General features: G+C 63.9%; 1 protein-coding gene across 5 annotated transcripts in view; it reads right to left on the bottom strand.

The window, feature by feature from the left end:
- The window catches only part of KCNT1 (potassium sodium-activated channel subfamily T member 1), a 60,076-nt gene that overhangs the window by 10,710 nt on the left and 27,405 nt on the right, over positions 1–21,961 (bottom strand). For 3 of the 5 annotated variants that reach the window (XR_013354010.1, XM_077851330.1, XM_077851328.1), the window contains exons 3-20: positions 14,118–14,197; positions 13,393–13,492; positions 10,643–10,699; positions 9,835–9,883; positions 9,706–9,765; positions 9,454–9,528; positions 9,297–9,380; positions 8,608–8,702; positions 7,599–7,779; positions 5,823–5,987; positions 5,524–5,660; positions 4,370–4,433; positions 4,145–4,253; positions 3,535–3,643; positions 2,862–3,011; positions 2,478–2,716; positions 2,044–2,278; positions 818–923 (exon numbers count right to left, since the gene is read on the bottom strand). Coding sequence is in view for 4 of the 5 variants with exons in the window: in XM_077851330.1 (XP_077707456.1) it covers positions 818–923; positions 2,044–2,278; positions 2,478–2,716; positions 2,862–3,011; positions 3,535–3,643; positions 4,145–4,253; positions 4,370–4,433; positions 5,524–5,660; positions 5,823–5,987; positions 7,599–7,779; positions 8,608–8,702; positions 9,297–9,380; positions 9,454–9,528; positions 9,706–9,765; positions 9,835–9,883; positions 10,643–10,699; positions 13,393–13,492; positions 14,118–14,197 (2,095 nt within the window). In the remaining variant the exon portion in view is untranslated. Of the gene's footprint in view, positions 1–817; positions 924–2,043; positions 2,279–2,477; positions 2,717–2,861; positions 3,012–3,534; positions 3,644–4,144; positions 4,254–4,369; positions 4,434–5,523; positions 5,661–5,822; positions 5,988–7,598; positions 7,780–8,607; positions 8,703–9,296; positions 9,381–9,453; positions 9,529–9,705; positions 9,766–9,834; positions 9,884–10,642; positions 10,700–13,392; positions 13,493–14,117; positions 14,198–18,942; positions 18,985–21,961 lie in introns of all 5 variants that reach the window. The other 2 variants (XM_077851331.1, XM_077851329.1) reach the window with 2 other exon arrangements.

Genomic DNA, 21,961 nt, shown 5'->3' with positions numbered 1-21,961 from the left:
ATATAACTGTGTTCCTTTACCAGCAAAACCAGGGTTAATTGGGAAGAAGAGAGCATTGCAGTTCGGTTGGGAGAAGGGGTGAGCTGAGAGGGGCTCCTCTATACTAAAAGTCCCTTGGGGGAGCCTCTCCCTGCGGCCCCGCTGGCGGGTGAGGAGAGGCTTCTCGAGGCCCAGTGGAAGGGGAGGTGCTGCCCACAGCAGCACACTGGCAAAGCTAATTGGACAAGAGACACCAGGCGACGGGCAGCTCAGTGACCGCATCTCTACGCACCTTCCCACCAGTGACTCACTCTCCACAAAGGCGAAAATGGAGGGACCCGGGTGACCACTTGTCCCACACGCTCAACATTGGCGCCCCTGGGGATGTGTCATGCCCCCAAGCACACGTGTCACCTTTGGACACTGGGCCCCGGGGTGCACATGCGGGGTCTTCTCACGAGAAAGACCTTCTTCTTCACGAGAAAGGTCTTCTCGCAGACCCCCCCCACCCGAGGGCAGTGCCACCAAACCACGGCCCACGCCTCTGAACGCCCAAGCCAAGTGAGATGAGGACGACGGCAGGGCGCAGCGAAGGGGGGAACGCACTGCGGTGGAGGACATGAGGCCTGTGGGACGAGGGGTGCGCTCCAGGCGGCCAGGGACCTGCAGGGGAGCTGAGGGACATCCCTGCTCTCAGGTGGCCCCACATCTGTGGAGGACGGGAGCAAATGCACACATCTGGACAAAGGTCAGGATCTCCTTCTCTTGCAACTTTTTTCCATAAGTTTGCAATTCCCTCAAAACACAAAGTCACACAGAGCGCAGTGGGTCCACCCACCTTGTCCAGCCGCAGGCAGCAGAAGGGCGCCTTCACAGGCAGCAGGTGGCATAGGGTAGGGGAGCTGCCGATGTAGGGCGAGTTGGGGGGGTAGCCCTTCACGTACCTGGCGCGAGAGACAGGGGGCTCCAGCTACATCTTAGCCCCCTGCCCTGGCCCCGGCCACCCCGGCCTGGCCACCCTGCCCCAGGCCCCACAGCACAGCAGGGCCATCCCTGGGGGCCACATGGAAGCACTAGACCCCGTGGCTTGGGCCCTGCCCTGGGGGCTGCGTGTGCGGGGAGGACCACAGCCTTTTCCCTGGGGCCCAAGGTGAGAATCCAGGCATCCTGCACATGCACACGCATACACATGGACACACGCATGAGCTTACACAGGGCCTGGAATCATGGGCGTGACCTAACGGGACTCTGATGGCCAGTCGTGCCCTCCCCGAGGCCCTCAGCACCCCAGCTGTGGCCAGATGCTGGCCCTCGGCCTCTCTGTGCTGGATGCCCTGGGCTGGGCTCCCCAGCAGCACCCAGTACACACCACACGGGGGCGGCACCTGCCACAGCCAGACCCCCAGCAGCAGGAGCGGATCTGTTCTGTCTGCAGCTGGCTTAAGGGACACGGCCTCAGTGGCCAGCCACGCCACCTGCCCCTGGTGTCCAGCAGCCCTGGGCACCCTCCTGGATCTCAGAGCTGGTCCAGTCCATCTTTAAGGCACATTCGCTCCATCGAGGAGCCAGAGGCCAGGGGCAGAGGGGCAGTGGCCACAGCCTCGCTGGGGCAGCCCTGGCACCTGGCTGTGGCCCTGCAGTCAGGGCGCTGTCTGTCTGTCCAGGCCCAGGCCAAGTAGCTGAGGATGGGGCAGCAAGAAGTCCTGGCCCCAAGGCCAGGGCAGGAGATGGCTCAGGATGGCCCAGGGGCCTCCAGGCGCCTCACTGAGGCCCCCCTCCCTGTGACCTGCATGGACGGACGATGCTCAGCACCACCACCTCCACGGAGCAGGCCTGGTATGGAGGTGTAGCTGCCCAGGGCTCAGGAGGAATGGGGGAGGGGGACAGGTGGCACAGCTAGGCTTTCACACTGTGCAGAGTCCCTCCCCACAAGGGTCCATCTGCCAACACGGCCTCCCATGAAGTCCCAACTCGGCCCATGGGGACACTTCCCTCCACACATGCTGGCCGCAGCCCCCAGCACCGCCCCGTAAGAAAGCTTCTGTCCCTGCACACGGCACTTACTCCACCACAGACAGCCCCTCATCATCCGATGGCGTCATCTCATCCTCTGACTGGTCACTCAGCAGGTCGCAGGGCAGCAGGGCTGAGCTATCGGCCAGCTCCAGAACAGGCGCAATGCTGGGCCGCCGGCTGCCTGAGCCGTTCTCTGTGGGCAGCGTTAGCTTGCCGCCTCCACCGCCCCCGCCGCCCTGTGCTGGCCGGCACTCCGTGTTCTGGAGGTCCATGGCCACTGTCCCTGGAACAGAGCGGCTGGGCTTGGAAGGCAGCCCCTCTCAAGGCTCTCCAGGGGGCGACTGGCCCCCAGAGCAGAGGGGGGACCCCGGGAACAGGCCAGCCTCCCCGCTCACTGGCGTTGCCCATGCCGACGAGGGCCCTGTGGGAAGGTGGGGACAGCCTTGTGGGACAGATGGGCAACCAGGGACCCGGGGCCTCACCCATGGAGGCGACGATGCTGTGCATAGGCAGGCGGGAGGAGCCGTCGTATAGGCCCTGCCCGGAGAGGCCCTTCCTCTTCTGCTTCTCCTCCTGCTTGAAGATGAAGGCTGAGTTCTCCTCCTTGGTGATGTTGATATAGAAGCAGGTGTCCGAGGCGGCCAGGATGTGCCGGGGCCCAGGGTTCAGCAGGATGCTCTTGTTGTCCTCCCGCTTCAGCCCGATGAGGCACACGCCGTACCTGGGTGGGTGGGGTGGGGTGGGGGCGGCTCAAGTGGGTCGGGTGGATGGTGCCACGGGGCACAGGCTGACCATCAGGATGCCAGAGCCCCCAGCCCCCAGGGCACCCCAGGCCCCTGCCCGCCCCCCACCACCGGAGTGCGTACTTCTTGTGCGCATGGAAGGCGGCGTAGGTGAAGCTCTTGCCCTCGTACTCGCGGAAGAACTTGCTGTCACCCATGCGCACGTGGTACACTTCATTGCCTGAGCAGCGTCCGTACATGCGCTGCCACTGCTCTGGGGACTCTTGGCCTTCCCTGGGGCCAGGCAGGTGGGTGTCACCTAGGCAGGCCCACCCTCCTGCTCCATAGGGGCTGCCAAGGGCCCCCACCCCTCCCCGGGTCAGCTGCGGGCTGTGGGTGGAGGCCCCAAGGCCAGCTCTGACCCCTCCCTGCATGGCTAAACCCGGGCAAGGGGGAGGCCTGAGGGGTCACCCGAGCAGGTTTTAAAAGCTATAAACACAATGGTCTGACTTGTAGGGGGTGCCCACGTGTTTTGGGGCTGAGTCTGACCTTGGTGGCCTGTGGGTTCTCCTGGGAGCTCCAGGCCTGCGTCTTGCACCCCTACCTGGGCCCCCCCAGGAGCTGAGGACCTGCATGAGGGGCCCCCCACCTGGTCCCTGGGGAGCCTCCAGTGGTGCCTCGGGTGAACCAAACGCACCTTCCCCCCAGCAATCCAGGGCTGTCCCATCACCCCGTCCCCGCCCTGCCTGTGATGCCCAGCAGCCCCCTGGCTGCTCCCTGCCCCGCCCCTCCCACATCCCCCCGCCCCCACACTCACTGGCCGCGGGATGTGTGCACCAGCAGTGTGATGAGCGTGGACGTGGCAGGACAGATGCAGTTGAGGGCCAGCATGGCGTACTTGCACTCCTCCTCACACACCACGTGGTCTGCGGCAGGAGGGGCCAGGTTGCCGCCCCGGCCCCCGCTGCCCCCACAGCAGATGCCTCCTGACCTCCCTGGGGTGCCCCCTTGCCCGCTGTCACCCATGCGCACGTGATACACTTCATTGCCTGAGCAGCATCTGTACATGCGGACGCTGCCCTCCCTGGGGCGCCCCCTTGCCCGTCCCAGCCCTGCTGTGCTTGACTCCCGCATGGTGAGGGCTCCAGGGCTGCGTGCTGCGTGCTGCCCTGCCCCCGGGGGACCCAGCGGGAACGTGCCCTCCGAGATGCCCCTCGGACGCACCACCGATCCTGGGCCCTGGGTACAGGACGGTCCTCTCACGCGGCGAGACCTGCAGGGCCCCACTGCCCCCCACGCCTTGCTGAGCACGCTTAGCCGTGCCCCCGCTAGGCCCTGGCGGGCTCTGGGGGGCTCCAGCCCTCACGAACCCCCCACCTGCCAAGATGCACAGTCACCTGCGTGCATACCCTCAGCCCCCAACCTACCTGCAAACTTGACATGGAACTTGTTCTCGGGCTTGAGAATCTGGACGTAGAGGGGGCAGTTGGGCGCAAAGTCCTTCACAGCCCAGGCACGCAGGATGGTCTGGTGGTCCTGGGAGCAGCGGGGGGTGGCCGGTCAGCTCTAAGGGTGGCAGCAGGCTGAGGGGAGGGGCTCTGCCCTCAGGTGTCGTCCAGCTCCCGCCCCAGGGCTGGGGGGCCGGCACTCACCGCCGCTGTGCGATCCACCTCATTGCGGCTGCTGAGGATAAAGCAGGCCTCCCCATTGTCCATCCTGCAAAGCACCAGGTCTGAGCGCTGCCTGGACCGTCCGCGCTCCTGTCTCAGACAGTGTCAGGGACTCTGGGGCAGAGGCTGAAGGGGGTGGGCCCTGTCGAGACCCCACCTCCCTCTGGGCTGACGACTTGGTGTCAGGGCACTGACCAGTCACAGGGGGCCCACCCTCTAAGACCCCATTAAGCCAGGGCTGGGCTGGGGCCAGAGTGGGGTGGGCAGTGCTTGGTGGTGAAGATGCCGGACTTTGCCCGCTTGCTGGCCTGTCCTTCCCAAGGTCTGGGGACCTGGATGACCAGTTCTGGTCTCCTTTCCTACCTGAGAGCCGCTGGCTGCAGCAGGGGCATCGAGGGACTGCTCACGCCCCAGGGCAGGGAGGCCTGGTCTCCCCACCATGTCACTCAGTGCCCCACCCACCCTGGCTCATTGCTTGTCCCTGCCAGGCCCCTGCCTCTCTCAGGCTGCTGGCCACTGCCACCTCTGTGCTGGCCTCCTCCCTGAGAATTTTATAGGTGGACAGTGGGACCCAGGGCTCAGGAGGTGGGCAGGGGGCGCCCCAGGCATCTGGTCTCCTGCTTCCCCTTGGCCCCGACAACCCACATTCCATCACAAAGGATGAGCAGAGGTTCCTGGCACGAAGATGTGATGAGTGGGACTCTCCTGGCACATTCTGGAAAGTTCCATCTAACTCAGCCTCCTTGCCTCAAGTCACTCTGTTAGTTTGTCTTTAAAAGAAACCTTGCCCACAGCCCGCGTCTTCCCACCTTGGCTCCAGCTCCAGCTACTCCTGAAATATGGCAGCGTCCCTCAAACGCCAGAGCTGTGGGGGTGGGAGTTCTGGCAGCCTGACCCTAGGGCACAGGAGGGCAGGCGCTCCCAGGTGAGGCCAGCGTGGGGCCTGGCTGGCCTGGGCGGGCGGCGGGCACAGAGCTGGAGCTGCTGCCAGTCCTCGATGGCCGGTCCCCGATGGCCCGTCTCCGATGGCCCATCCCTGATGGCCCTGTTGCACACCAGCCGACCCCCCTGCCCCACCCTGGGCCCCCACTCAGACAGGCTTGGGGCCACACCCTCACCCCCGGGCTGCCGCTCACTTGGCTCGCATGAGGTCCTGGTCCTTGAGCGCAGAGCCCTGGAGGTAGATGACCCGCTGGGACCACAGGGGGATCTGCAGGACCCTGCGGACCTGGATGTCCATCTCGGTGGGACACAGGATGACCACATAGTAGTCCTGCAGGTGGGCTCGGGTCAGTCCGGTCACGTGTCAGGACCCCCAGACCTCCCAGGACGGTGTGGGTGACAGGAGAGCAAGGTGGGCCTGCCCATGGTGCAGCCTCGGAGACCCCCTCCCCGCATGGGTGGGGAAACCGAGGCAGCACCCAGGGTGCCTCACCTGGAGCCGCGGGTGAGCATAGAACTCATTCAGGAAGTCCATGAGTAGGTCGATCTTGAGAGAGCTGACACACAAGATCACGTGCTTCTCCGTCTGGGCCCGGTGGCGGCTGTAGTTCCCTCCTGACTTCTGGCGCTCCATCCACAGGTAGACCAGCTCCTCAAACTGTAGGGAGGGACAGCAAGTGCGTTCCAGGCAGCCCAGGGCTCGGGGGGCCATATGAGGGAGGGTCTTGTCCTTCCTGGGAGTGGCACACGTGGAGACCCCCCTCCCCACCACAGCACAGAGCAAGGCTGCGCTGGCAGCACAGGCCACACACGGACCACCAGGGACCAAATGGACGCCCAGCGTCCAGCCCTGGAGACCAAGGACCATCAGGCAATGCCCAAGCCGGCACAGGACATGCAGGTGACCAGGAGACCTCTGGGTCGCCATCAGCTCCGAAGACCCCTTTTGGAGAAGCTTGAGGGTGTCTTAGGAAACTCTCAGGCACAGTCAGAAATTCAGACTCCCGGCATGGAAGGGCATTTCCAGCACGCAGGGGCTAAGCCCACGTCCAGACTGCGAGGTCTGGGGATGCCGCCCACCCACCCATGCTTCCTGATGCCGGCCTTGCAACATGTCCTTCTAAATCAGGAGCAAGAGGGACAGACGTGGCCTAGCAAAGGGGGCAGGGCTCCGTGGTCCGCCAGGTTGCGGGGTGCCCAGGGCCTGTCCTGCGGGCTGACTCATCTCCAGCTGTTTCCACCTCCAGCCTTGAAGCCATGAGTGTAACAGCTTAGGTCAGCGGCAGCAGCTCCCCCAGGGGCTCACCTGTCAGGGCCACATGCTAGTATCTCCCTGAAATGGGACTGCGTCTGAATTTATGGCACATCTACTAGGTTCCAGTGACAGGACCCCGTGGCCTTGAAGCACAGGTCCGGCCACACGGCCAGAGGGGCCCAGGGGTCATCTGGGCGGGTTGGGGGCTGTGGGTCACGGGCTCTGGGCTCAGCCTCCTCATCTGTAAGATGGCACGAGGTGTGGGATGGGGGTGACCTGATGGCCTGACCATGCTGATTCAACCATGTCCCCTAAGATTCACGTCTACTCGGGACCTCCCCATGGGACCTTATGTGGAAACAGGGTCTCTGCAGGTGTGACTAGGTCAGGTGGGGTCAGACCCGACTGGGGTGGACCCTCCTCCAACGTCTGGGGCCCCTGAAAGGAGGACAGAGGACACAGAGGGACATGCAGGGAGGAGGCACGTGAGGGATGGGAGGGATGCAGCCACAAGCTCCCGGCAGTTCCAGATATGGGGGCATGAAAGGGAGCCTCCTGCAGGGGCCCCAGGGCAGACCAGGGGACAGGATGTCTGCCCATGGCCATCCGGGGAGGGTGCTCTGCGGTGCCCCCCCCCCCCCCCCCCCGTGGATGGAAACTGAGCGAGCATGCCATGGTCTCAGCAATCCTCTGAGTGCGCTAACTGGGCATGGACTAAGCTGAAGAACACAGCGAGGGGGTGGGGACCACCCCTTCCATGGGGGTGGGGAGCAGCCGCTCCCACAGTGAGCTCGGCCACATCCTTGCTCCTGAGCATTGGCCCCCAGACCAAAGGACTGTCAGCCCACCGTCCCCCATGGAGAACGCACCCCCGGCCCTCGCCCCGCTGGCCTTGGCCTCACCAGCCCCAGCCCCCACCAACAGGGCCTGCTGTGAAGGGGTCACCACCTCCTGTCCCACTTGGTTCTCCCTGGCCTTGCTTGCTCCCGTGCAGGGCGGGGGGCGGAGGCTCACCTGCAGCGGAAGCACCACAAGGGCCACACAGATCATGATGACCACCAGCAGCTGGGATGGCCAGATCTTGGGTGTCACGTCACCGTAGCCCACAGTGGAGAAGGTAACGATGCAAAAGTAGAAGGCCGTGAGGAGGGACAGGTTCTCACCTGCTCGCTCCAGGTGCTGGATGCCACAGGTCCTGGGGGTTCAGGCAGTTGGAGGGCTGCGGGTAGGGCCTCGGCCACCTCCCAGCCCCTGGGGTGGAGCCCTGCCTGCCCATGGGACCTCAGCACCTGTACGCTGGGCTGAGCGCTGCTGGGAAGCCTGAGGCACAGGGCAGAGCCCAGGTGCCCTCATCACTGCCAGGGGGACCCCACCCCCCAGTCCTGAGTCCAGCTCAGTCCACGTGGGCTCCTGATGCCCCCACCCCCAGATCAGCCCTGCAGATCTGCCGCCGGATGGTCTCTTCCAGCCCGTGGCGCTCTCAAGGCCCCTGGAAGACGTGCCCTGAGTGCCAATGCAGAGCTGCACTGGAGAAGTGTGGGCCTGGGGACCAGGGGGTGGTGGTGGTGTGCCACCAGCGGTGAGCCCCCACATGCCACCCCACCCCTCACCCTCACCCAGGAGGTCACACTGGGCGTTGGGCTTGCCCAGCCCTCCCCTGGGCTCAGAATCAGACAGCTCTGCTTCCCACACCTGTGACCCGGAGTCCCAGTCCCCAGACAGAAGGTGCTGATAGCAGGGCCTAGGGCGCCCCCAGTGCACGCCATGGAGTAGGCCAGGGAGATGCCTAGAGATCCCCCGGGGCCCAGGTGGATGCCCTGGCTGCTGGGGGTGAGCCAGCTGGGTGTCTCCACTGAGGTCTGCGGGTCCCCAGGGTGTGGGAGAAGCACGTGGCCCTCTCTCTCTCCTCCCGGGCCTGGGGCCTGACCGCCACCTGCCACCGCCAGGCCCTCCTGAGCTCTTGGACACCAAGGCCCAAGGCCCGGCTCTGCCCCAGCTGGTGGCCCCTGCAGGGCACACTCACCCCGTGAACACCAGGCAGAGCAGCGTGCAGAACAGGATGAGGACCTGGTTGAACATGGCCGACTGCGTGCGCAGGATGGCGCGGTGGAAGTCGTTCTGCGGGACACGGGGCTGTCAGGGGCGCAGCGGGGACCCGCCACCGAACCCGGGCCCTTCGGCGGTGCATCCCAGTGCTCCGGGTGAGAGAGGGGGTGGGGGCCCGCTGCGGACATCTGCACTCAGCCCCCTGCTCCCCGCAACCCCCCTGCGTCCCCCGGGTGCAGGGCCGAGGGCACAGGACGGGAGGCGCCGGCTTTAGTCAGGATGGGGGGTCAAGGGGGCCTGCGCTGGGGCAGACGGCTCCTGCTGCCAGGCTGCTAAGGGATCTTGGCCAGACATTCAGCAGAGGATTTGTCCATGGCCCTGGGTCACGTGGGCCTGGTCTCTGTGGGCCACTGGCCCTCAGCTCCCATCCCTACGCCACGTACTCCTGGTCAGGCAGTGCTCCAGGCTGAACCTCCTCTGTGCCACGGAGGCCGGGGCTCAGTGATGGGCCTCAGGACAGAGACAGGCCTCCCACGGTGACCGCACACTTCTGCCTCCTGGGACACCCAGGGCAGGGAGCCAGCTCCCCCGGGGTCCCAGGACAGGAGGGCGGGAGGATGGGAGGACAGGACGACGGGACGACAGGAGTGGCCCGGCATGGCTTACAATCATGTTTTCCAGGGCATGCTTGGCCAGCCAGCAGTTCAGAAACACAGGGATGAACAGGTTCCTCAGGGGCGCCCAGAATATCTGTGGAGGAGACGGGTCAGGGGGCTGGGGCTGGGACTGGGGGAGCCCACTCCTCAGCCGGCTGCTCACCCACCGTGACAATGAAGGGCAGCGTGTTGATCATCTCCAGGATGAAAGAGACACGGAAGATCTGCTCCCAGATGTTCCCCTGGGGGCCATGAGGGCAAGAAGAGAAAGACAAGCCAGCCAGGAGGTCAGGGAGTGGGGGTAGGACAGGCCAGCCAGGTCAGGGAGTGGGGGGGAGGCAGGCTAGCCAGGAGGTCAGGGAGGGGTCAGAGACGAGGTCAGAGGGTCAGAGGGGAGGCTCAGGCCAGGGGGTACTCACTTTGTAGCTGAGGTAAATGAGCAGCATGGTCTCCAGGAAGCTTATTATGGCCACGATGACCTAGGAGGGGCGGAGACTGAGTGGGGCTGGGGGGGGCAAGGCCCACCCGGAGCCACGCCCCCCACTCACCTGAATCGCCCACAGAGTCATCTTTCTTTCCACCCAAAGGATGGGCGCCCTGGGGAGGGAGGGAGGTGAGCCTTGGGCTGTGGCCCCCAGCCACCCGGGGATCTGCTGACTGCTAGCTGCTGCTCAGGTGGATGGAGGGTACCAGCCACCCCCCCACCCCCCCAGAGACAGGAAAAGGACAGGACGGTTGGTCAGGATGAATCAGGGATCAGGATGGGTGGAGGAGGTTCCCCAGGAAAGGAGGCCAGGCCCAAGGCTGAGGGCCATGGGGCAGGGCTGCGGGCTCAGGGGCCCTTCACCCTGGGCAGGCTTGCTGGGGCAAGCACAGACTGAGGCTGGCCTCCCTCCTTCCCCAGGCCAGCAGAGCTCCCCAGGGTGGGATCTGTCGGAAGGAGGGTGGCCCTAAGGGTAGCAAGGACAGGGCTGTCTGCAGACAGGCTCTGGGTGCTGGGGACGAACAGACTGAGGCAGGAAGCCAGAAGCCGATCCATCCAGGAGGTGGCCGAGCCTCTGGGGACACATCCTAAACTCCGGACCAGGCACCACGGTCTCTCTGGGGTCACATCCACTGCGTGACGGGAGCATAGCTCTCCTTGGGTGAGAGTGTCAGGAACAGGAGCAGCCCTCCCTACTGGTCCCCTCCCCACCCATGGCCTGGGGGCTGAGCTGGCGGTGGAGGGGGTGGGGTGTGAGTCAAGTCACTTGTGGTGATGCCTGTAACTCTAGAACTGCCCCAAGGCCTCAGGTACTCTGCGGACAGTCCCCAGGACTGGGCCAGGGGAAGTCTGGTTTGTGGGCAGGAACTCACCAGTTGATCTCGGAGGATGAGCCATTGAAGGTGTAATTCTGTTTTGGGCAGCCCCAGCTGCAGAGAGGGAGACAGAGCCGGCCAGCCGAGCCCCTGAGCCCCCGCAGAGACCCTTCCCAAGGTTGCTGTGGGCTCAGGGAGCACGGCAGGCCACCCTCCCCGCCACACTCCGGGCCAGCTACTAGCATCTCAGACAGGCTAAGAGGCAGCCTGCAACCCAACCACCCCCCCAGCCCCGCTGCAGACCCCCAGGCAGGCGGGGCTTGGGGATGGGAAAGACAGGGTCCAGGGAGGAGCTGGGATCCTGTCTGGCGTGACAGGAGGTAGCTGGGGAGGGTTGTGTGTGGTGTGATCAGAGACTGACAGTAGAACGCTCAGGGCCTCCCAGAGTCAGAGATGGGAGCTGCCACAAACAAGGATGGACGGTGCACGTGGGACAGGGAGCGAAAGCTGAGCCCCACCCGGAGGTTAGGCCCCAGGATGCACGCTCTGAGTCACTCCCAAGATCAAACCTCTATACCAGCTGGATGCCCAGCCTCTGGGACAGTGGCAGGGACACAGTAGACCTGTTCCTTCTGCCCCTGGATGTAACCAACACCAGGCTGACTGACTAAGGGGACCTCACTCTCACCAAGCCCCATGGTGACAGGCAGCTCCCTCTCCCTTGTTTTCCAACTGACCCACTTCCCCCTCAGCCTTACTGGGGCTATTGTTGCAAACTCAGTGCTCACTGAAGTGGCTGGCTGTCACCCCACCCATCCACCATCCATCTACCCATCCATCCACGCATCTGTCCATCCAACCATTCATCCATCCATCCATCTACCCACCCATCCGACCATCATCCATTTACCCACCCATTCATCCATCCATCTACCCACCCACCCATCCATACACTGTCCATCCAACCATTCATCAATCCATCCATCCATCTATCCACACACCCATCCATCCATTCCTCCAACCATCCATCTATCCATCCATACACCGTCCTTCCAACCACTCATCCACCATCCACCCACCATCTGCCTTCTATCTAACCAACTACTCATCCACATTCATTCTCCATCCCTCAATCCATTATTCATCCATCCAACCATTCATCTACCACACATCCATTCATAATTCATCCATGTGCCCACCTATCTGTCCATTCTACCCATACCTCCACCAGTCCCCTCCTCCATCCATTTGCCCACCCACTTGCCCATCCACATGCTAGACCCTGGGCAATGAAAATAATAGACCTGGTTCCTCTAGGGATCTGGAACCAGATGCCCCAGGAGCCTCTGGGAATGGGAGAAGGTGGGATAAACTCAGGAAAGTGGTTTGAGATTCTGTTAGATCCCTGTTTTCCTTTTCAAACCACCATGGCTGGATCTGTGCAACCCCACCTGGGATGAAGACAAGGGATGAAGAGTGTCTGACTTGGGGTCACCAAGCCCAGCTGCATGTAGGGGGTTAAATTCCACTTGCATTGTCCTGAGGCCCTGGCTTGGCCTGGGAGCCTGGTGGCCACGCTTAAGCCCCAGGGAAGAGGTGGGAAGACTGCACTGAGGAGCAAGCCTCTGGTTTCTCAGTTCATCTGGCTGACAGTGATGACCAGGCTGCCCAACCTGACCTCAGGGCCCTCAGCATCTGAGTTCCCACCCCTGGTGTGAGCGGCTGAGGAAACTCACTCAGCAGGAGCTCAGGAGAAGCAGAGACCGAGCCAAAGAGAAAAAAACATAAGAAAGAATCGGGATCCCTGGGTGGCGCAGCGGTTTGGCGCCTGCCTTTGGCCCAGGGGCGCGATCCTGGAGATCCAGGATCAAATCCCACGTCAGGCTCCCGGTGCATGGAGCCTGCTTCTCCCTCTGCCTGTGTCTCTGCCTCTCTCTCTCTCACTGTGTGCCTATCATGAATAAATAAAAATTAAAAAAAAAAAAAAAAAAAAAAAAGAAAGAATCCGGGTTACAGGCATCACCTCCGGAGAAGCGGGAAGGCAGTGTCTGCCTAAAGCAAGACAGAACTCTCAGGAATTAAAGCATGGTGCGGAGAGACTGAGCCAGAGCTGGAGGCAGAGCTAAGGGAGTTGCCTGGAAAGAGCACAAGAGAGACAGGGGGGATGGGATGGTCCAGAGCCACACACCCAGGCATCGGAGGCCCAGAGACAGTGGAGGGGAAGGGGTGCAATCTTCCGAGGCCGTGACACCCATTTCCGGCGTGGGAGAGAGGGGCCACAGCAGGGTGTCCCAGAGGCTGCCACATGGGCACAGAGAGGACTCCACCAGCCTGCAGGGAGGAGAAGTGCCTCCCACAAGGATGCCAGGCAGCAACAGTGGCAGGGAGACAGCGCAGCGAGAGGGGCTGCATCTGTGAGCCCGTGAGCGAGAGAGAAAGCTCAGACCTGAAGGGGGCGGGCGGAATGTGCTCCCTGCAGTGAGGAGCCCAGGAGGGACAGATGGGGCCCCGTGCAGCCCTGGGAAAGGAACCAGGAGGCCCTGCCTGGCTATATCCTGCTCCCCCACCCTGGATGAAGGTGGTGCAGAGCCACTGGCAGGGCCCTTCCAAGCACCAGTAGGTGCACATTGGCCACAGTCCATGGCCAGGGCGCCCTCCTCCCGAGCAAAACATCCTCGGCCCTGCTCCGTGCAGGAGGATGCTGGGAATGAGGGACTCCCCGAGGGGCACATATCCCAGGCCGACCCCACTGGCCTCTGCACCGGCAGAGCTGCCGGTGCAGTTCCCCAGTTCCCCAGGTCACCCACCATCCAATCCCCAGCGCTGGGTCATCCAGCAGCACGCGGACGATATACAGCAAGCAGGTGAGCAGCTTCAGGGAGAAGTTGAACAGCCGGATCCTCAGGCCTGCAGTGGACGGGGGACAAGTCGGGGCTCCTGGGCCACCGGAGGCACACTACAGGCCCTGTCTACAGACTTCCTGGTGCCCCTGGGACACCCTGGGTGTAACTGCCCCCAGAGACTGAGGGGCTCTTGGGGGGGATGCCACCTGGCCAGCCTCTAAGAGCCTCCATCTCTGTCCTGCCTTACAGATGGGATAGGAGGGTGGAGGCCTGGGGGGCACCTCATGGACTAGGACCTGAGGGGACACTCTCCATCCCCCATCCTGTACCCCAGGAAGGGTCTGAGATGGCCAAGCTCCTGCTGAGAAAGCAGGTACCTGTTGGGGGATGGGTGGGGTGCCATGGAGGAGGCTGTGCCCGTGGCCTGGATGGCCCCAGCCCAGCCTGGTGTCCAGCAGGGGGGCAGGGTCCCCATAGTTTCTGGGTCCCACCTCCCACTGGGGCAAGGTGGCCTGAAGCTGAAACCAGGGACCCTCCCACCATGCCCTGCACCCACCACTCACTGACCTAACTTCTCCTCTGCGCAGGCTCCTGGGCCTCACCTCCATAGGCCCCCGAATCATTGACTTGGCCACCTCACCCCTGCCCCACACCAGTCCCTGGGCCCCATCCCCCCAACCCCTGCTCACTGGATCTCTGGTTTTTGATGAAGAACAGCTTGAGTCGCTCTTTGAAGGTGTTCTCATTGACGTAGAACTCCACCTGGACCCTGGAGGCAGGGAGAGGGACATGGGGGGCTCTGGCCAGTGGGAGGCTCAAGCAGGGCCGGACCGGCTCCCACACCCCAGGAGTAGAGCAGACAGAGGGCGGTGGCAGGACAAGGAGGCCCCCCGGTGTCCCACGCACCTGCCTGCCCACCCATGCAAAGCCACTGGGCACGGCTGCTGCCTGCTGGACACTAGAGCCCTCCAGGGCCCCCGGAGGTGAACACCCATGGGCCCCCAGCCATGATGGTCACGGGCAGCCAGCCACCCGGATAAAATATGCCCTGTGTGGTCCTCAGCACAACCTCAAAACATGCCAGATCATCTGTACAGAATGTTCTGGAAACTGACGGTCATTTGCTTCTTCTGATGGCCCCTGGTGGCTGTGCCCTGAGACTCGCTGCAGCCTGCAAGATGGTCAGGCAGATGGACTGGCAAGACGTGGCCTTCCCTTCCCCCCACGGGCCCATCTGACCCTTGGTGGTGCCCACAGGCTCTGAGTCCTGCCCAGGCTCCCAGCATCCAGGGAATGGACCACAGCAGACCCACAGGTCATGAGGGAGTCGCTGTGGGGGCCACCTGGTACCCGGGGGGACATGGCCTGGCCTCAGTCAGGGCCTCCTGCGGCCACTGGGCCCACGCTGGCCTGGTGGGGGTGCTGCTCTAGCAGGGGGGAAGCTGTGGACAGCAGGCAGGCCCCGGGGGAGTGAGGGCCTGGAGCCAGGGCTGCCCCCTGCCCCGTCACCCTCCAGGGCAGGCCCCAGATACATGGGCGATCTCCCCTGCACCTGGGCTCCAGCTCCCACCAGCAGAGATCAGCAGGCTGTCCCCCTGACAGCTGACCGGAGCTGCCCTGCCTAGGGCTGGCCACCTCACTTCTGAGGAGCGGCGGGCATCATCCTTGGTCTCCAAAGCCCGTCCTAGGCTGGGCACAGATGCAGCCACCGTAGCTGTCTGGACTCGCCTGGGGGGCCTCGGGCGGGGCGCTGGCACACCCTGACCTGCTGTGGGCGTGGGGCCTCGGGCAGCCACAGGGGCCTCAGCTGGTCACAGGGCTCGAGGAGGGTCCCTTGAGGAGGTAGGGGTGCTGTGGACCCTCCCCACTGGGTCCTGGTGCAGGTCCAGCCCCACCCTGGACTCCTGCAGCCGGAATAGTGGGCCAGTGGGGTCCAAACCCATAGTCAGTGGCTAGTGTACCCCCTGTAAACCAGCAACCCCCTGCACCTCCTGTATCCCAGTATACCCATGATACCCCAGCACACACCCTGCACTGCAGCACACCCGGTGGTACCCCAGCACACCCCCTGTACCCCAGTACACCTCTGTACCCCAGTATACCCCATGGTACCCCAGCACACCCCCTGCAACCCACCAACACTCTGCACCGCAGCACACCCCATGGCACCCCAGTACACCCCCTGGTACCACACTACACCCCGTACCCCAGCATACCCCATGGTACCCCAGCACACCCTAGTACTCAGCACCCCTGGAGCCCCACTGTACCCCAGCACAGACTCCTTTCCTCTCTCTCCTCAGAGCCCTCCTCCTGCTCTCTGGGCTTCTGTGAAACCCCTGAATCCCACCCTCCTCTCTAGGTGCCACCTGGAGCTGGGTCAAGGGGGTCCCTGAGGGGCTCTTTGGGAAGTTGGTCTGACCAGCCCGGCAGGACCTGGGCCTAGTCTGGTCAGGTCAGAGGGGCAGATGCAACTCAGTGAGCCTGAGGACTCCCCGGGGCCCCAGAGCACCCAGCTTAGGAACACACCCTCCTTGCCACTCTCCTGCCCTGTCACAGCAAAACCTCAACAGGGGTCTCCTGCCCCACCCGTGCTATCCCCTCAGGCTCGTTTCCTAGCCAGCAAGGCCCTGCCTGCCCACGTGGCTGGTGGCCATCTGGTTGCTTCCTCCTCAGCCTCCCAGGCACTGATCACGCTGCCCTCCCTGACCCACTGGCTCTGGTCACCTCTGACTCCCCCAGATTCCTCAGCTCTCCCCATCCTATCTCTGAACATGGGGTGCCCAGCGCTGCTCACAGGTCCCTTCTGATGCCTACCTGGTCTGTTTGTGCAAGCTGACTTCTAGACCCCAGCTCTCCTCTGAGCCCCTGCTGACCCCCCTTGACATTGCCCACTGGGCCAGCACCTCCCCAGGCCAGAGGCTGCTCCCTCCCCCATGTCAGACTCACACCTGCCTCCCACGTGCCCACCCCCTGCGCCGTGGGGAGCCCCCCTTCCCGAGGTCCCACCACAACTGCCTTCCCTGCCTGCTCCTGCTGGAAGGCTGGACGCCAGCGGGTGACACAAGGTGTCACAAACAGGTGGGGTGGACTCCCACACACAGTGCTGCGGCCTCCAGCTGCCAGCGAGCACTGCCTGGGTGCCACAGGCCAGCGTGGGGCAGAGGGTCTACCTTCCTACGGGTCTGCTCTTGTTCATTCACCAGGCAGGAGGCCTGGAGGGGACAGCTGGGCATACCCAAGGCCCCTGCTGCATGTGGCCAGGGGCCCAGGAAGGTCTACAGCAGGGGTGCCCCATGGGCATGCACCAGATAGGCCTGGTCTGGAGCCCAGAGGCTACAGGGCCTCAGCCCCTGGAGGAGTGCCTGGGGTCAGGCCACTGGCCCCGAGGACTGGACAGGCCGAACCTAGGGCCTATCCCTGGGACAGTCCTCAGCCCTGGGGAGGACAGGGGTTCAGACTGCAGACAGAAGGGCCATCTCAGAGCCCTGCCATGGGGCCCTCAGAGGGTTCCCTACGTGCACGGAGATGAAAGTCCAGCCAGGCCCGAGACTGGCTAGGATCACCCAGGGGGTCCCAGGCATCATGGGCTCTGAGCTCCCCCTGGGACCAGGGCCTCTCAAATATTTGCGGTGGAAGGTCAATCCCCAGCTGGCTTTGCTGTCTGAGTGGGCGCACCTGGCTGCTGTCTACACGGGCCCAGGCCCCCTGTGCAGCCTGAGCCCCCCGCCTGCCTATGCCCACGGTCATGCCCACGCTGGAATGGACCCAAGCAGCCCCCCCGCCCCCCGTGCCAGCAAAACAGCTCAAACCTCACCCACCAGATACCAGGATGGGACCTGCCAGGCCAGGGCAGCTGCCCAGTGACGAGCTGGGCAGGGGGAGGCTGGGGGCTGCATGTCTCCCTGCTGATCAGCAAGCTGACCGGTTGGCCCACAGGCAGGCCCAGGGAACAGGCCTTCCAGGGATTCCAGATGGCCTGTGCCGGGAAGCTCCAGAGGCAGAGCCAGGCGGTTGGCCTGGGGGGAGGGTGGCCAGACACTAAGCACGTAGCTACAGGCAGGCCCTCCCGCCTGGCCACAGCAGCCGGGCACTCACATGGGGTCGCAATCTGACTGCCTGCTTCCCTTGATCTGCCGCTGTGTGCTGGTGGCTCTCGGGCAGGTGCCTGGGGGCTCCCTCCACGCTGGAACCCGCAGACTGACTGGCCAGAGACAGGCCTCACCACCACCTGAGGCTGTCTATTCTGAGAAAGGGCAGAGCCTGTGACTGGCCCAGGGACCCAGATCAGCACAGACATGCAGCTTGCTCCACCCCCTTGCACTGGCACTTCCTGGAGGTGCCCCGGCAGGGTGCCGGGCTTGGAGGCACAGGGCCCTGGCAGGGGTGCCTGTCGGGTGGGGGGCACTGGGGCTGGCGGGGTGGGAACGAAGGCTGTTCTGTCGCCACCACTCCAAGCCCCAAGCCTGTAGACTCAATGTGGGGGGTTGGTGGCCATTTCCCTCCCGGCACCCCCCAACCTTCATCAGGGTGGCTCTGGGTCCAACTCAGTGGGTGAGTGGGAGGTTGGGGGACTGAAAGGCTTTCCTGTGGCCACTGCCATGGGCTAGCTTCTGCAGGGCTACCTGCTGACCTTGCTCTGGCCCCCAAGGCTGGGCCGGGCGGCTGGCGGAGCGCGGGGTGTCTGTGCTGCCACTGCCAACTCCGGGGAGTGGGGGGTAAGACCTTCAGCCTTGGCCCCTCGGATGAGTGCACTGTCCACATCCCCCCAGGGAGCTGTGCAGGTGGTGGAGGGGCCTTCCACCCCATCCATCAGAGCCGCACCATGGGGGCCTGTGGCCCAGGCTCCCAGCTCCCACACTCCTGCTGGGATAACCCCAGGCCCCAGTCACAGGCAGCAGGGAAAACAGCAGCTGCTGACAAAGTTAATGAATAGAATTGGGGCCCACTTGGTGGCCACACAGAATGCTGAGAGCCTAGGCAGGGTATGGCTGCTCTGAGGAAGACTGATCTCCCCAGCCTCAAAGCCACCCTCCACTTGACCTAGATCTGACCTACACACATAACCCAGGCTGGCTGAGGCAGGAGATCCGTGCAGTCATCTGCACCTGTCCCCTATAGGCAGAGGCTGGGGGTCCCCATTCCTGCACCCTATAGGCAGAGGCTGGGAGTCAGCTGGCTGCTCCCAAGGGTTCTGGCCACCACCGAGGGGGGCTGTGGGTCTCCGCCTCCAGATAGCCCGGTTTCCAACTCCAGGGCTTCTCCCTGGGGACCCACAACTGTCCCACTGTCCTGTCCTCAGATCATTCCCCAGGCTGGCGGCCCCTGTCTGCCAGGAGGTGGTGGCTGGGGGCACCTCATGCCAGCTCCTGGCCAGCTGCAGGGCAAGTGGTGCTGGGCAGACTGGGGTCTTCCCCACAGCTGGCAGGGTCTGAGCCCCCTCCTCCCAGGGACTGCTGGGGGTGTGAGGACACCTGTCCATCCCAGACACAGCCCCTCCCCACAAGCACTTACTGAGACACAGAGGAGTCCAGGCTGAAATCTTCCACGTGAAGCCTGGGGACAGACACAAGAGGTCACGTCCACGTGGAAGATGGATGGACCGAGGGCCTGGACTCCTGGAACAGGCCGGGGCACAGGCCCTTGAGGAGGCTCTGGGCAGGGTCCGAGGGGGGCGGGGGTGCACCCATGTGCAGCCCACCCCACACTCGCGGAGCCCCCAGGCAGGCAGAGGTGCCCACAGGAGGCCGTGTGCAGCGGGGCAGTGACCAGGCCTGGCTCTCTCGGTGCCCGAGAAAGCAGCACAGTGCAGCAGCAGTGCAGACACATGCGCCCCCTGCCCAGGCTGGATCCCACCCAAGGCCAAGGCCAAGGCCAAGGCCACCGGCCTTCAGCCAGGGATTAGGAAAGGATCAGCCTATTTGGCAAGCACTCCCTGTCCCTGCTCCCGCCAAGCCTACCCCAGGCGCCACAACCCTGGCTCCAGGGAAAGGCACCGGCAGCCCCCCTGTCCACCCAGAAGCTGATGTAACAAGGGGCAGTCCCCACACGAGGTGCCGCAGCCAGGACATCCTTGTCAGGTCTGCCCACCTCCCCTCTGCTCCCCTGCTCTCTATGGGCCTAGCCACAGAGCCAACCAGCAGGGCACCGTGACTTCTCAGCAGGAGGATAGGCTAAGCTGGGCGCTGGTGCTTCTTAGGGGGTGCCCAGGTGTGCCCCCTCCACTGGGCCAGCAACCACACAGCTGCTGCCCCCTGGGCAGCCTGCCCTAGGGTTCTCCCAGCCTGGCCACAGGCAGCTGACACCAAGATGTTTGGCCTTGGGCTGGTGGGAGGTAGGGGGGCTCCAAGGACTGGCCCGAGGGGCTGGCAGTGGTGTGTGTGTCTGTGTGTGTGCGCGTGTGTGTGCACCAAGTCTTCTCATTGCTGATGATGTGTCCATCTGGGGCCAGCAACTCCACAGAGGACCTCAGGACCTCTCTTAATCCTCAAAGCAGCCAAGGTTCAGAAGAGGAAGCCAAGGTTCAGAGAGGACCACTGCCTTCCCAGGGCCATGGGCAGGGAGGAAGGGGCCGGCCTATAGGGCTGGGTCAGCCCCTCACCCTGGGCCAGGCCACAGGCACATGCCCACCCCTATAGCTCCTGGTGCTCGGGTGGGCAAGGCTGGGCCGTGGGACAGTCGGGAGGACGAAGTCTGGATGGGGTGTGCTGAGGTGCCAGGTTCCATACGGAGCAGGGGAAGCAGGGGCGTCCCCAGGCCTCAGCTTAAAGTCACTGGGAGCTTCCAACAGATTCTACATGTTTGTCTGGCTCAGGTTCCCTTGTGTTGGCCCAGGCACTGCCCCAAGCCCTGAGCTGGGGTGACAGCTGCACCAGGGGGTGGCAGGAGCCTGGCAGGGCCACAGCTGTCATGTTGGGACCAGGAACTCCCGGAGAGTGGGTGGGGGGTGCTAGGGGGATGTGGGGGTTGGTGGGGTTCCTGGAGGAGCACGGAGGCCTCATGACCCCGGCGGGGGGAGAGGGGAGTGGACCTGTTGTTGTTGGACTGTGACAGACAGGCTGGGGTCATGGCAAACACACAGGGTCCAGACCAGAACAGCTGGCAAGCAGGACCTTGACATGTGGAGGCTCATGCTGGGCTTGGGTGCCTGGGGAGGCCCAGGGGTGGGGAGTGGGGCAGGCCCACTTGGCCGCTGGAAGGTCCTCCCTGCAGTCCTGGCCCAGGGGCCAGGCCCATCCTTAGTGGCCAGAGATGCAGCCCTGAAGGATGGACTGTCCTCAGTGGCCACTCGATGTAGTCCCCATGGGGGAGGGGGGCTCACGGATTCCCATCCTGCCGGGTGCTGCCACCACCTGTTCTAGCCCTGCCCCTCAGACCCCCCACCCCCCAGGCCTTTGGCAGAGCCCCCGCAGCTGGAGATCCCCTCACCCTCAAACCCTGCCTGTCAGCCCAGCTCTGAGTGGGACCCCTCTGAGGACGTCCCCTCCTCTGAAACTACCAATGGTGGGGCAAAGACTTCTGCCCAGGCCCTCCTGCTCCCCCTCCACCCTGGGGACCCCTCTTCCTCTCTTTCTGCTCCAGGGACACCCTGGCCTCTGGCTGCCTGTCCCTCCCCTCCCCCCTTGGGGCATCTACACCCACAGGAGGGTCCCACTAGTCAGCCTGGGCCCTGCCCCTGGGGTTCTCTCCTCCCGGCTATGCTTCCAGTTACCCCAAACTCAGCCGTCCACAGGGTGCCCCTCACACCCTGCCACCACTGCCCACTACTCCCTGGATTCTCCCTCCTAGATCCTTCTGCGGCCCTCCCCATCTCAACGGGGCTGCCATCGTGCCTTCCCCTCCAAGGATGAACCAGTGAGCCCCTCCTTCGGTGCAGAACGTATCCATACCTGGGGGGGGGGGGAGTGCCCAGTAACCATGCCCTTCCTCTCCATCCCTGTCTGTCCTTTGGATCAGCATACTTGGCATGCAGCAGCACCTGGGAAGGGCAAGGCCACCCAGCCCCAGCAGCACTGACCCACGTGGGGAGTTTACTGGACCCCAGCACTCCTGCCCCCGGGTCACAATTTCAAACCATTGCCCTCTCCTTGTCCTGGACTTGTAAGACATGCAGGAGGGGAGGGACAGAGGGAGGAGGGGGAGACCTAGGACTCAGAGCCCAAGGAGCTCAGGTTGGTGGTGTGTGTGTGTGTGTGGGAGACCCCCAACACCCCTGTGACTAGGGTGCACTGTGTTGAGGGTTGGTGGGGGGCTCGGGCATGGCACTGGGAGCAGGATCTCCTCATGCCTTGTAGTCCCTCCACCAATGGTGAGGCCTCCAGGAGGTTCTGGGCCAGCCTGGGGAAGGCCGATGCTGCCTCAAGGCCCAGGGAGCTCTGATGCCCGCTGGCCCTAGAAGGCGGCAGGCAGGCACATGCGGCCAGCTCTGGAGCTCCAGCCGCTGGCTCCCTCTGACAGAAGGTCCCCTATCACCTGCCCTGGTTGCGGGGGACACTCTGTCACACTGGAGTTCCCAAGGAGCAAAAACCCTGCA

This window comes from Canis aureus, chromosome 16, assembly GCF_053574225.1.
Source record: "Canis aureus isolate CA01 chromosome 16, VMU_Caureus_v.1.0, whole genome shotgun sequence".
NCBI lineage: Eukaryota > Metazoa > Chordata > Mammalia > Carnivora > Canidae > Canis > Canis aureus.
Note: the sequence above shows the minus strand (reverse complement) of the source record. Positions and strands in the feature narration are given on the sequence as shown.